Source organism: Bufo bufo, chromosome 5 (genome assembly GCF_905171765.1).
Source record: "Bufo bufo chromosome 5, aBufBuf1.1, whole genome shotgun sequence".
NCBI lineage: Eukaryota > Metazoa > Chordata > Amphibia > Anura > Bufonidae > Bufo > Bufo bufo.
In genome coordinates this window covers 197,951,192-197,965,188 of record NC_053393.1, presented here as the reverse complement: position 1 = coordinate 197,965,188, position 13,997 = coordinate 197,951,192, and the positions used below count along the sequence as shown (strand labels likewise).

Sequence of the window (13,997 nt, the reverse complement as noted above, 5' to 3'; positions counted from 1 at the left end):
ACAAGGATAATAGTGATGTCCAGTTAGCAATGTATTTATACCTTGCAAAGAGAAATCACCAAATGCTGCAATGCAAGCTTTTAAGAAAATATGCTATTTCTGAAGGAATTGGTCATATTTGGTAAGACGCACAGAGGGCAGGGGGCCTGACTCTGATAACGGTCACCCACATTTAGTAATGCTTGTGTACGTAGATTTTTGGAGTAAATTGCAATGACTTGGGGCAATTTGGCACATCTAGGTTTAGTGAAATTAAGCTTGGCTCAGCAGAATGGTGTGGCTTATTCACAACGGCCTTCTGAATTCAGGCTTGGACAATAAAGATTGTAGAAAATGACATAACCTATACAAGAAAATTTGTCACTGAAACTGGAATACCCCTAGAATAGTAAAATAGAAACTTTCCATACAAACGAAAACATAAAGAGCATTTTTTCCTGTAAAGTGTTACATAAAACAAAGTGCCAACAGCTCCATTTACGTCTGTTTAGAAACCAAATAGATTCTCAAATTATCTGGGTCTGATGACATCCTTAGTCGATGGTCCTTCTTCCACTGTAGTGAGTGACCATTGATCTTAAAGAGTCATCAGATTTATTAGTATTCTACCTAGACAGTAATGGCCCATCCTCATTGCTTCATTCGTTTCAACAAATTGTGAATTTACAGATTTCCATCACTGATCCTAAGAGATGCCAGTTCCTGTCTGCTTCTTGTCTCATTCCTCACTTTTCCATCTTGGTTTTTACTATCAAACATAATATCTTCCACAATGAACCCAGTGGTTGTTGCCATCTGCACGCCTCTCATCTCTACTTTTTACCCAGTAATTTCTTAAAATTGAATGTGTTTTCCGTGAATTGAATGTTAACCTCTCCTCAGGGTAGGTCATCAATATCGGATCAGCAGGGGGCCTTATTCCCTACACCCCTGCTGATCAGCTATTTGAATAGTCAACAGCACTCAGGCAAGCACTGCACTTTACAATATATAGGGTATGTGAATGGTACATCAGCTCTGTCCCATTGAATGGGACTGAGCTGCTCAAAGGCCATGTAACTGATGGACATGACCACCACACACCCTTTCTACACTTGATTGGTTAGGGTGAGTGCAGCAATTTCTGTCCAGCTGATTCTTGGTATATTTGCTGGGTTGCAGCCGGATCTCCACCTGACCCCATTATAGTTAATGGGGCTGACGGGCATTTGGCAATTATTGATCCGGAGAACTCCGGCAGGCTCTGCTGAATCTTGAGCCGCAACTGTGAAACTAGCCTTATCGGTCTGAAAAAACATTTAGAAGAAAGTCCGGGATAACCGTTTTTTGATCCAGTTTTCATCCATTCTGTACTCGTACTGTAGTATCATTAAAATATTTAGGGGTTATTATATGTGATTAGAGATGAGTGAATTTTCGCTTATGAAATTCGTTCACACTTTGTTTGGTGGTAAAAGCTGAATTGCCTTATGGATTCCGTTACCACGGACCATAACGCAATTCTATGACGGAATGTAGAACAGAATGCCTTTAGAGGCATTCTGTTATTCATTCCATCATAATAGAAGTCTATGGGCTGCATAACGGATTTGTCCTGTTTCCGTTATGTAGGGGAGTCCTCTCCTGCATAACAGAAACCGGACGGATCCATTGTGCAGGCCATAGACTTCTGTTATGACATGATGAATAACGGAATGCTTCTAAAGGCATTCCATTATACATTCCGTCATAGAACTGCGTTCTGGTCCGTGGTAACGGAATCCATAACGCAATCCACCTTTTACCACCAAACGAAGTGTGAACGAATTTCATAAGCGAAAATTTGCTCATCTCTATATGTGATCTATCTGGAAGAGCGGACAGCCTTCTCTGAAAACTAGATGGAAGCCTGTATGGTAATGCTCTTGGACATTGAAAGCCTTTTTCTTTTTTGAGATTATCAGACATTGTCCTGCGAAAATCAAATCTTGTTGGGTGTCGAGGATTGTTGCAGCAGGGTGATCTTGTTCATGTGAACATCAGATAAACTAAGCTGAAATGAAAGATAAAAGCTGTTTGTCACAAAAACATGTATTTTGTTTGGCTTGATTTGTTAATATAATGTAGTCAATATGCAAACCTTCAGTTCCATATTAGAAGACATATAGTATTACCAGAACTGGTAGTATTGTGGTTTCTTAAAGGGCTTGTCCAGTATAGGAAACTCGTAGTCTTAAACCTTATTTGTTTTTTCTGCGTTAATAAGAGGGTCCTCCCATTCAGGGCTCATCTATTATCCACTATATGGTGACCCCCGTTCTGGAGGACCAGTATTAAAAGGACAACCAGTTGATTCTGAGAACCGTGTAATGCTTAATTTATCCTGCAGGGTTATTGAACAATTTCTACCAATTTATTCCATAGGTTACAAACGATGGCTGGAGATCGCAGCAGCGGGACACACTGATTAGGTTTTTTAGTTTTTTTTTTTTTGGAACAGTACATTCTTGTAAAGGGTTTTCCTCATAAAACCTGCTACCTTTAATTCTCCCAGATCCAGTAATATTTTTTTCAATAATGCACAGTCCACTCTTTATAAGAATTGGTAACATTTAGTTTCACTGTAGGCCGTAAAACAAGTGTTTTCGGACCTCTTCAGCCTATAATATTGACCTCTAGTGTCCAAAGAGAAAACTTAAAAGAAAAAAAAATAATAATCTGAATTTGTTCTTAATACAGATAAAGCACAAAAATATTTTCTATTTTCCAATAATTTTCAGAATTTGACCCCCGCAGAAGCAGTGCAGCAGTAATAAGCAGCCCATGGTTGATGGTTTGAAGTTGATTCTGGAATGGACCCCGTCCAGTACTAACAACGTCTACATACACACTAATTCTGCAGGAAAACAAAGAACCAAATTTTAGACCTGGCTACGTTTTTTCCAGTCTTGAGTAAATACTCAAATACAACGTGTTGTACTATGTGAACCTAGGCAATCCTTTGTGAGGAGCATATCTTACAAGGATGACTACATTGCAGTCCCTCTGTTAGGTGATCTGTGGGGGTGGTTTAGCCCATGGGATGTCAAATGGCAATTCATCAAAATACAAAATTATACCTAAATTATTTTTCCACTTTATTTAAAGGGGTATTGTAATAACATCCTTCCCACCCTTTCTATTATTCCGTTCATGTCTGGAAAGCCAAATTTCCACTGCCAAGACTATGGAGAGGGACAACTCATGCTCAACCTGCTCTCTAGCCATGGGATAACCGCTTTAAAGGGTTTTTCCAGAATTTCAATATTGAGAACCTATCCTGAGAATAGGTCATCAGTATCTCGGTGGTGGTGGTTTGACTCCTGGCACCTCCACCAGTCAGTTGATTAAAGAATTGCCAAGCACAGTGAATGGGGCTGAGCTGCACCTAGGCCAGTGATGGTAAACCTTTTAGAGAACGAGTGCCCTAACTGCAACCCAAAACCCATTTATTTATCACAAAGTGCCAACACGGCATACTGAATATTGCAGTCCAATATAGTATATCTTCTATGTACTTTATCATTTAACTATAATAGCCTGCCTACATTCAGTGTGCTGCCTGCGCTGTTCATACTGCGTCCTACACTGATTGGTACACCATAGACTTTTTCCAGTATGCAGGTGCCCACAGAGAGGGCTCTGAGTGCCGTCTCTGCCACCCGTGCCATAAGTTCGCCACCACTTAACTAGGCCATGTGACCGAGGAACTTGACATCACTGACCTAGGAAGAGGCTGTAGTGCTCACCTGAGTGCTGCAGCCTCTTCAGCTGGTCAGAGCAGGGGTGCTGGGAGTAGGACACCTATCGGTCCGATGTTGATGACCTATCCTGAGGATAGGCCATCAATATCAAAATCCTGGACAAGCACTTTAAGCTTTATTTACTGGACCAACAATTTTAGGGTTACAACACAACTAGTGTCCATCCCTTATACAGTATTGTGCTGTTCCAACATTTTGAATTGCTGGGAATATAGATTTATCAGTACTACTGGGGGCTGCCAACAGACTGGCTTTTCAGGCCATCTGTTACAAGACAAAGGAATGTTGGTATATTTCGGCCCAGATGAGTGGAGATCGTGGTTCCTATATGAAACCTAATAGTCTGAGGACGCCATCTATCCATTTTTATTTATTTTTTCCTACTGTGCATTTTGTTATATTGTAGTATAGTACGTTTCATGGTTTGCATAAAATACTTCAATTTAAACATTAAAGAGGACCTTTCACTTGTATAAACTATGTGAACTGAGTATGCTGCCATATAGAGCGGCGCCCGGGGATCTCACTGCACTTACTATTATCCCCGGGCACCGCTCCGTTCTCCCGTTATAGGCTCCGGTACCTTTTGCTTCTTAAGTTATAGTAGGCGGGTCTTCCCTTGTCCTGTGGGCGTCTCCTTCTCCTAGGCTGCAGCGCTGGCCAATCGCAGCGCACAGCTCACAGCCTGGGAGAAAAAAGACTCCCAGGCTGTGCGCTGCGATTGGCCAGCGCTGCAGCCTAGGAGAAGGAGACGCCCACAGGACAAGGGAAGACCCGCCTACTATAACTTAAGGAGCAAAGGTACCGGAGAACGGAGCGGCTCCCAGGGATAATAGTAAGTGCAGTGAGATCCCCGGGCGCCGCTCTATATGGCAGCATACTCAGTTCACATAGTTTACAAGTGAAAGGTCCTCTTTAAGTAAGACCTGGGTAACCTGCTTAGACATTTGTTGTGATTCATTAGACATGTACGTTTTACAATTGACTGGTTGTTTTCAGGTTTGTAAATAATAATGCAATCTTTTCCCTAGTTAATGTTTTTAATCAGTTTTGCTTTACTATGGGTGTCCCATTAAGGCTTCATGCACACAGCCGTGTCTGTATTTTGGTCCAAAAACATCTGATCCGCAAAATGCGGATTCCTTCCATGAGCGTTCCATATTTTTCTCTCTCCCATCACTACAAAAGGCTATTCTTGTCTACAGTAAGGATGAGAATACGACTTGTTCTGTAATTTGCGGAATGGCCACAGGTTTCCACAAAACAAATACAGATGTGTGCTATCCGCAAAAAATACAGATATCGCAGAGATAAAAAATACGGTCGTGTTCATGAAACTGAATCAACAGAATGGACTGTGACCAAATCTGTAGAAACCTATGTTCATTCAGAGCCAAGAAGCACCATGTAAAGCAAAGCGTGTGCAAATATGTTTTACTGTTTACGACGGGGATGCTCAACCTGCGGCTCTCCAGCTGTTGTAACACTACAATTCCCACCATGCCCTGCTGTAGGCTGTCTGAGCATTCTGGGAGTTGTAGTTTTGCAACAGCTGGAGGGCCGCAGGTTGGGCATCCCTGGTTCACAACACTGTAATGTCATTCATAAGCTACACATTTGAAAAGGAGGATCTCTGTCTAGGTACAAATCTAGATATAATAGGTACAGAAATCGCAGTCTACAACGCACTCGCATATGATGCATGTGTTTGTACAATTGGCATAGCAATGGCATATTTCAGGGAGTAGGATGGCAGCATTTCTCAGCCCTAGATAGAATTTGCCTGGCTGGTTTCCCTTGATTCAGAATGATTTTCACTTTCTAATTAACTCTGCATAAGGTTAATGTATTAATTAAGCATTAAGCATGCCATGTTATGTTGGGAACATGTGACGTGCACATGGCATTGTTCTGTGATGTTCAAAATGTCATTGTTGAACAGTTCTATGAAGGCTTCAGGCTCACATTAGTTCACATTTAACTTGCTTTTCCCTGTACTTAGAACCTCCTATTTGTTCATCATTGTGATTCTTTATGGAAATTGGTAGAAAGCGGGTGAGGTTTTGACAGATCTGCGTGTGAGAGTAATACTTTACTTCTCCTTTGTGTGGACACACACTGAACCTTTTCTTTGACTATCACTCGTGCATCTTCCCTGTGCTTTTGTACTTCTGTCATTTCCTTTCTTTCTCCTTCCCTCACTGTGATCCCAGATCATATACTGTTATTTTCCAGGTCACTTTTTTTTGTGAAGAATGTTGTAGTTCATTTTAAACTAGACTTGGTTGCTTTCAGGATTTTCTAAGTAACCTGTAATGCAGTGGGGAAAAAAAATGTTGTGATGTTTCTTGTGTTTTCCTAGGGGAGAGACCATTCCAGTGCAGATATTGTCCATACAGTGCCTCTCAAAAAGGGAACCTAAAGACACATGTGCAGTGCGTGCATCGGGTACCTTTCGACAACAGCGAGTACCCAGACAAGCAACTTCTTCAACCCCAAGGTGACAATCCCAACACTTACATGGAGGAACAGCTGGAAAATTTGCCTTCAAATCATCAAGTCCCTGGGGCTGTTGTATTAAAGTGAAGAAAACATGACTTGTGTTTGACCTACCCTTAGCGCAGGAGTGTATCTGTGCTACGTAACAATTTATACTAAATGAAGATGTAGGAGAAAATACATCCATATCATTTTAATTCCTATTTTAGTTTGAAAGTTTCCGACTTTGTCTTTAAAAATGGCCGATGCTGAGATGACCTAAGACACTTACAAATGCAGCAGATTCTCACCAGACACTGGATGGAAGGACCGGTACAGCATGACACAATTTGGACCATTTGTAACTGTAAGCACTGATCTGTTACCGACTTCTGCTTGTGAGTATGACAAGGGGGTAACGGACGAGGCACAAGAAATGCTTTGAATTCCTCTACCACTGATTTGCTAAAAGCCAGACTGCTCAGTGATGTCGCATACTAATATGCAGTTGCTTGATCTGAAGACATTGCTCCGATGTTTCTGGTCTCGCGTCCGAGGATGTTCCTTATGGAGACAGGAATGAACAGCGAAACACTTAACATTATGTTCCAGGAACACTAATACAGGGGGCAAGTCTATTCATTTTACTCTCAGGACCTTTTTATAATAGGGCTACTTTCTTAAACGTGCGCATAAGATTATGCAAGTCGGTTTTTTTGTTTTGTTTTTTCTTTTATTGCCACACATCAGCTGCAGATTTTAGTACTGTACTAGGTAGGTAGAAAATTAAACAATTAAAAAAATGCGCATGGAATAGCATGCATGAAGTCTATCTCCCCACTGCAAAAACCACCCTTCTCCAAGCCGGTACCTTGAGAGAGGTCTTAAGATATATATATATATATATATTTTAATTTTTTTTTCTCCCTGTTTATAGCATGTTTAAAAATGTAACTTCTGAATTTTTCTGTTGGTGGCATTCAGGTTGTGGGGGGGAAAGTGAGATATAAAAAGCTTTATATACCTCTTCTGCAGTGACCTTTTTATGGTGAGGTGATGGTAAATGAAAGCGAATGAAGCAGTGTCCTCCAGTTTAACCCTTTGGTCCAGCGGCCTTTAATGCGCTGTTTGGCACTGACTTGGGACTACATATGTATTCCATAGATATAAATATTTTTCCTCTTATTGCTGTGACACCATGTGCTGCAGCAATGCCTCTAAGAATTTTTTGCACATATGATTTTATGCATCATCAAGAAAAAGTTACTGCTGCCTTGAAAGAAAAATGTTCTGTGAAAAAAAAAAAAAAAAATTTGCAAAAGCTTTACTAGTGTTTTTTTTTTTTTTTCTATTGTAACCTTTTATAAAGGCAGAAATGGGTATAAAAAAAAGCCTAGCATGCTAAATATATTTTTCAAAAGAAGCAATAATTTTACATGTACAGATATAAATCTAACCTTTTAATACTGGTGAGAGCAACAGTTTACTTTGTACTATAAAGAATTTTTTTTTTTTAGTTTTTTTTGTAGTATCTGGGCTTAAGATAAAAAAATTGTTTTAAAATAATAAAGAAAAGCTTTTTTTTTTTTTTTCTCCATGTGCGTGTTTTTTCAAACTAATCTAGTTTGTTTTATTGCAGATCATACCAATATTTGTAAGACCATGTATGGGCGTACCAGAATTATTATTATTATTATTATTTTTTTGTTCTCCATCCTTAGAATCCCCCCCCCCCCCAGATATATTGATTTTTCTCCGTATTGCCTGGCTAGGCGATAGCTTTGAGATGCTTCGATTTTGAAGTATTTCTTTTTCTTATGGATGCATTCCATGTCTTATATGAAAATCTATGTATAATCCGGTTACATTTAATTCCCTTTAGTGGACTGCTCCCTTCCCTTTGTCTAATGTGAGTGTTTAGAAAGACGCAGTGATTAAATGCTATAATATATGGTCTGTTATTAGCAAAACATTGAAAACATGACAACTATGGTATTAAACAGTCTAGCTTTCAGTGATCTTACAATTAAATAGAGGTCCTCTTTCATTTTGGCACAGTCTTGAAGAACATCTGACACATGGCAGGAAGCATGACTGTCACTGATGCTATGTTGGTATTAATCAGCAAAGTTTACACCATCAGTGTTTCTTTATGGAGAACAACTGTAGGGGGAAATGATTGTAGGTAATTACATGCTGTGTACAGTTCAGAAATGAGATTCACATAATTGAGCAAGCATTAAAAATAAATCTCCACGGATCCTAACCATTTTTTTTTTTTTTTTGTGTAATATCACCCTATTTAGTGGTGTAGCTTTTTTTTGTGCTCTTATTTTATCATCAGTATTGTGTTGATTTTGTTAATGTAGAAATCTGCTAGGCTATAGTATTTAAAAATGATTTTTTTTTGTTATTTATTTAGTCGACCTGTTTTGATCAGCTTTTAATTCCTTTTGGCCTGACACACTCCTGTTAACCATCTGTGGACTGTTACATCAATTTTCCTACTACCTCTACCAATCTACTGTTTCTCACTCTTTTAACAGGTTATTTTTTACAGCGCTCTAATGTAATTTACACAATAAAAGGTTTGATTGTTTACACTGGACTTGTATAGACTTTTATTTTGCTATGCCTCCTAATGCCTTTATTTATTTTCTATCGCCATTTGAAAACAGGGTTTTTGAATGTAACGATAAATATGCATAATAAACCATTAGTTTAGTATACTATAAAATGCTACGGGATATGCGTACAGCAAGTATTGGTAAAGTACAAAAATGATAAAGGAGAGGCTCAAAACTTGGGACTCACCATGTGCCCCCATAGTACTGACACAGCAATGCTGTTATCCTTCCAGTTGTTTCTGATACTGCGTCTCAGCCTTAGTGGTTTTCTATGGTTTTCATAGGGAGTCTGTCACCGCAATTCTGGACTATTATCCACAGTAATACATAGAGGAGTCCATATCGCTATTTTTTGTTTTTCTACTGCCTCCTGCTCCTAAAACTGTGCTGAATTACATTGTCAGGACTGCTGTGCCCATGCAGTTGCTGTATCAAGCAGTGCCACTATATTTTTGCACCAAGTAGAGCCTGAAATTATTTGATATCCTACACTATTGCCCAGAGCTTATGTGCCTTTATATTCACACATGCTCCCCACTGGTGTTCATATTCTATCAAGACTCAGCCAACACGTGTCATTTTGGTAACGGCAACCAATGCACCATCTCTGAATTACAACCGTATTTTGCATCCATGTTCTGCCCACATTTTTTGCAGATAGTACACTGACCCGTTCATTTCTAGGGGGCCATGCACACATTTGTGCATTGTGGACAATAATAGACATTTCTGTTAATGGAAATAAGAAAAATATGGAATGCGCATGGATGGTATCTGTATTTTGTGGACTGAAATATGGATACTGTAATGTGCATGAAGACTTAACTATAGGTGTCTCAATCCTATACAGCAGATGATTTGTCAGCCATGATTTGAGAATGTCCCACAGAATGAATACCTGTGGCAAGTCCTGATGCATTGACACTAATTATACGACCTACTCAATACTAAAGGCTGTATTACAGTGCCCAATTTTTCGGCTGATATTCAATAATGAGCAATGTAATACTGCTGCCAAATCTTTTGACATGTTAAAAAAATAAAATAAATCGTTAGCAGGCTGCAGATTGTGGTGTCTAATAACAATCTACCACCAGCAAACCGCTATACAGCATGGGGACGAGCGATGTCATAGCGATCACTCCTCCACATGCTGCGGAGGAGATCGCTGCATGTAATAGCAGCGGTCTCCTCCCCTAGCAAGCAGGGGATTGCTGGGAGGTAATGCTTCCCTCCCAACAATCCTGTGCCACATCAGGCTGTGTAATAAGGAAGACCTGAAAACATGACTGGCAGGTGGGCCCTGAGGAGTGGAGCTGAGGAACACTGCTATACAGGGAGGTGAAAATGTTCCAAATATTTCTATGTGTGAAGTTTGTCATGCTAAATTGTTTCAAATTGTATTTTACAAATCTTGTTTTAACTATTGCATTTTTTAAATTCATTTTTTTAACCTTATGTGAAAATTCTGCATTGATGAGTTATAGAGCTCTACAAATCTAAAAACTGTGTCACCTGGATTGAGTAGTTCTAAAAAACCCCATTGTTTTGTAGGCACAGTTGAAGCCTGTACTAGTCACAAAAACCAAGCAGCTGTAAACCATCTGGGAATTATGTAGGAAATACTCCAGCTGATATAGGTTATGACAGTGTTTATTTGTCATGTTGACCGTTTCATATGATATAATATAGTAAGACTTTTAACTGCATATTTATGGTTTAGGGGTTCAGGTCCATAGATCCCACATCATATATTTACTGCATGGTATGTTTACAGCACGTACTGCTGCCTGGGGTCACCAATGATTGCCAGCACACCCCTAGCGGTAAGTTGTCACTGCAACTGGGCCACTATAGTGACAGAGTAGAGTAAAAAGAAAATAGCAGTGTAAAAAATAAAAATAATTACAAAAACAAAAAAGTTCCCTGCCCTAATCACTGTATTTACCCTGGCCAAGACCCAGTTACCTGAAATTGGACATGTAATATATAAAAATTTACAGTAGTAAATGATTGATGCAAATAAGACTCTTAGAGGAATGCTATATTACCAGATATATTGTTAAATGTAAACAATGCATATCTTATACTATTTCAAACAAAAAAACTTTGAAAAATAAAAATGTTGAAAAAAAAAAACCATGTATGAGAAAAAAAAGCTGAAAAAAATCATGTTAAATCTACTTTAGGGGAAAAAATTCACATTAAAGAGAATGTTGCCAACATTTTTTCTGCAAGTTAAAACCAGATATCGACAATTCTCTTTAGTTTTTTGATTTCAGATTTTTTTAAATTCTATTTCTTGAACATTATAGAAGCTGTCTTCTTGCCTGAGCTGTTGTAAAAGGGGTTGACCCACGAAAAATATTCTACAGTTCTCAAACCAGTACCTGGATCTAAATACTTTTGTAATTGCATGTAATTAAAAAAAATTGTATAGCTACTGAGTTATTAAATACAATGTATCTGTATAGCGCCATCTGCTGTTTGTTCTTTTTCTTATTTCTTTGACCTGCTCACTGAGAAGGCCGCACATTCCCAGTTTCATCCTTCAGCTGCCTCCTGAGCTGTGATAGGGAGAGCATTGACACGCCCCCTGGGCTGTGATAGGGAGAGAACTGCAGAAGAATGGACACACCTCCTGAGCTGCAGCACCTGAGTGCTAAGTGGAACAAAGAATTACAATATAAACTAACAGAGTCTCAGAAACTGTTGGTTATCCAGAACGCCTTTTCCAACTCCCCAGCATACAATTATCGGGAGTTATAATACAAAATCACAACACGATGGTATAAGACCCCTGTATTACTCCATAGGTACAATCAAGAAATACCTGATACGTGCTGGAGATGTGGACAAGGCGTTGGGAACTATGAGCATCTCTGGTTTTCTTGTACATTGCTTTCCTCATTTTGGGAGGGTATTAGCAAGATTATTAACAAATTTTTTAGCTCTGAGGTTAAATTGTCCACTAACATGGTCCTTTTTCAATATATACAATTCTCAGCAGCATTGTGTGAAATCTGACCTATGCTCGTTTATTTTGAATGCTGCAAAGTTATTGATCCCGAGAAGATGGCTCCAAAAGAATCCACCTACTTTAAGGGAATGGTATGCTGAATTCTGTAAGATTTGCGACTTCGAAAAGAAAAGATGGTTTACAGTTCATAACCCAGGAAAATTCTACAAAGTCTGGAAGAAATGGATTCAAGCAACTGAGAACGACGCCATTTATCCTCTTCTATAATGTATGGGACTTTATTGCTCATCGCACAGAATATGGACAGCCACTTTGATCTGCTAGTGTTTCACCTTTCCTTCCCTTCCCTCTTTTCCCTTTTACCCATCCTTTCCATGATATATTTAATTTGTGTTTCAAATTACTTATACCTGTGTATACTGCGATATGTTAATTTATTTGTTATAAGAATGGAATGATGTAATTCCAATATTGTCTATATGCTTATTAGCATATGATTTTTTCTTTTATCTGTGTAAAAATGAGAATTTTAATGCTTTAAAAAAATTAATAAACTCATAATTTACACAGAAGAATGGACACACCCCCTGAGCTGCAGCAGAAAAGACACTCCCCTTGAGCTGTCAGCTTGATGTAAATCTAGCAGAGCAATGAATGGGGAACATCTCTGGATCCATGTGAGGTACAGGGCTGGTTCTAGCTTTGTTAGAGATTCTCATGTACTATATGATGTCTGATTTATAATTTTTTACATTAATCATGGGATAATCCCTTTAAAGGGATTCTGTCATCAGATTTTACCCCTATAATCTAAAGATATCCTCATGTCCGGACTAATAAGAAGAATCCTAAGCTGGCTTTATTAAACCTCACTGTAGCTCTATTTGTCCAAAAAACAGTTTTTTATAATCTGCCAATCACTTACTTAAGGTGCCCAAGGGGAGGTCCGTTAATACAGGGTGCCCGGCCGCACCCCTCGCCGCCCGGTGCCCAGCGCCGCCTTCCGTCTTCATCGCCGCCTTCCCTGTCTTCAGCGCCGCCTTCTACAGCTCAGCACCGCCTCCACAATCCTCCCGTAGCTCAGCCAATCTGCAGGTCATATTAGGGTTGAGCGAAGTGCGCATCAGGCCGGCGCATGCGCACTTCGCTCAATGAAGCCGCTGCCAGGAGTCCGCACGGGCGCATCAGGCCGAGCATAGTGCGCAGGCGCGGGATCTGGCAAAGGGACGGGAGGATTGCAGAGGCGGCCTGAGACACAACTGCGTGCTGAGTTTTGCAGCCGTCTGACATATCTATCTGGGTGCATTTATTTATTTTTGTCAATGAGTGTATATAACGGTATTATCTGTCAATCCTTGCCTGTAATAATAAGCAGATAACTGCAGAAAAGTGATTCTTTACAGACCAAGAAGTGGTGTCTATTAGTGGCCAGTGTGAAAACTGCAGGATTCAGTTTTTTATATATAGTCATGCACTTGAAAAGTAAAAAATATCCCCAAAACCTTTTAAAAAATGTGTGAAATAAAAACATGATTTAAACACTAGGTCGTTTTCTGATGACACTCCCTATAACTGGGGAACGAACCAAGCACTTACCTGGTGACATAATTTTCATCTTTTGATTCCTGGGCTCCTCTTCTGGCATCCAAGGTGGCCTCACCGCTTCTCAGGCTCTGCATTTGGAAATCCACAAAACCACCTGCTTGTTCAGTTGTGCCCTTGGATTGGCCAGTACTGTTCATGTGACTAGTGCTGGCCATTCTGAGTGCAGCAGCAAGTGTGCTAGACTATGAAAATATTGCTTTGCATCATGTAGTCTAAAAACAAAGCACATGTAAGGTCAGGTATGAAGAAGTCGTAGGCTGTAGAGTTAGTACAGTTTTTGTCCTCCATGTACCTTTTCCTGTTCCCCTGATAGATCACTTACTATACCAAAACGTTAGCCTCTGACTTTTAATACTGCAGCTTCCCCATCCTCCCAGTCTGATATTTACAGTTTCAAGCTAGATTAATTTTTGGTGAGGTGGTCTTCTACAGTTTCTGGAAGATAAGGAAGTACTACATTTTCATAATAAGATGCACTGCAAAGTGGATTTCTACTACTGCTATTTATGTAGTAATAGGTATGTT

The 13,997-nt window shown here is 39.6% G+C and overlaps 1 protein-coding gene across 9 annotated transcripts in view; it reads left to right on the top strand.

Annotated features, from left to right (window-relative positions):
* Positions 1–7,712, top strand: part of ZNF516 (zinc finger protein 516) — a 103,852-nt gene extending 96,140 nt beyond the window's left edge. For 8 of the 9 annotated variants that reach the window (XM_040434232.1, XM_040434234.1, XM_040434238.1 and 5 more), the window contains one exon: positions 6,145–7,712. In XM_040434232.1, the coding sequence (XP_040290166.1) occupies positions 6,145–6,368 (224 nt within the window). In that variant the 3' untranslated portion in view covers positions 6,369–7,712. The remainder of the gene's footprint in view (positions 1–6,144) is intronic. The other variant, XM_040434239.1, reaches the window with a different exon arrangement.
* The last annotated feature ends 6,285 nt before the right edge of the window (positions 7,713–13,997 follow it).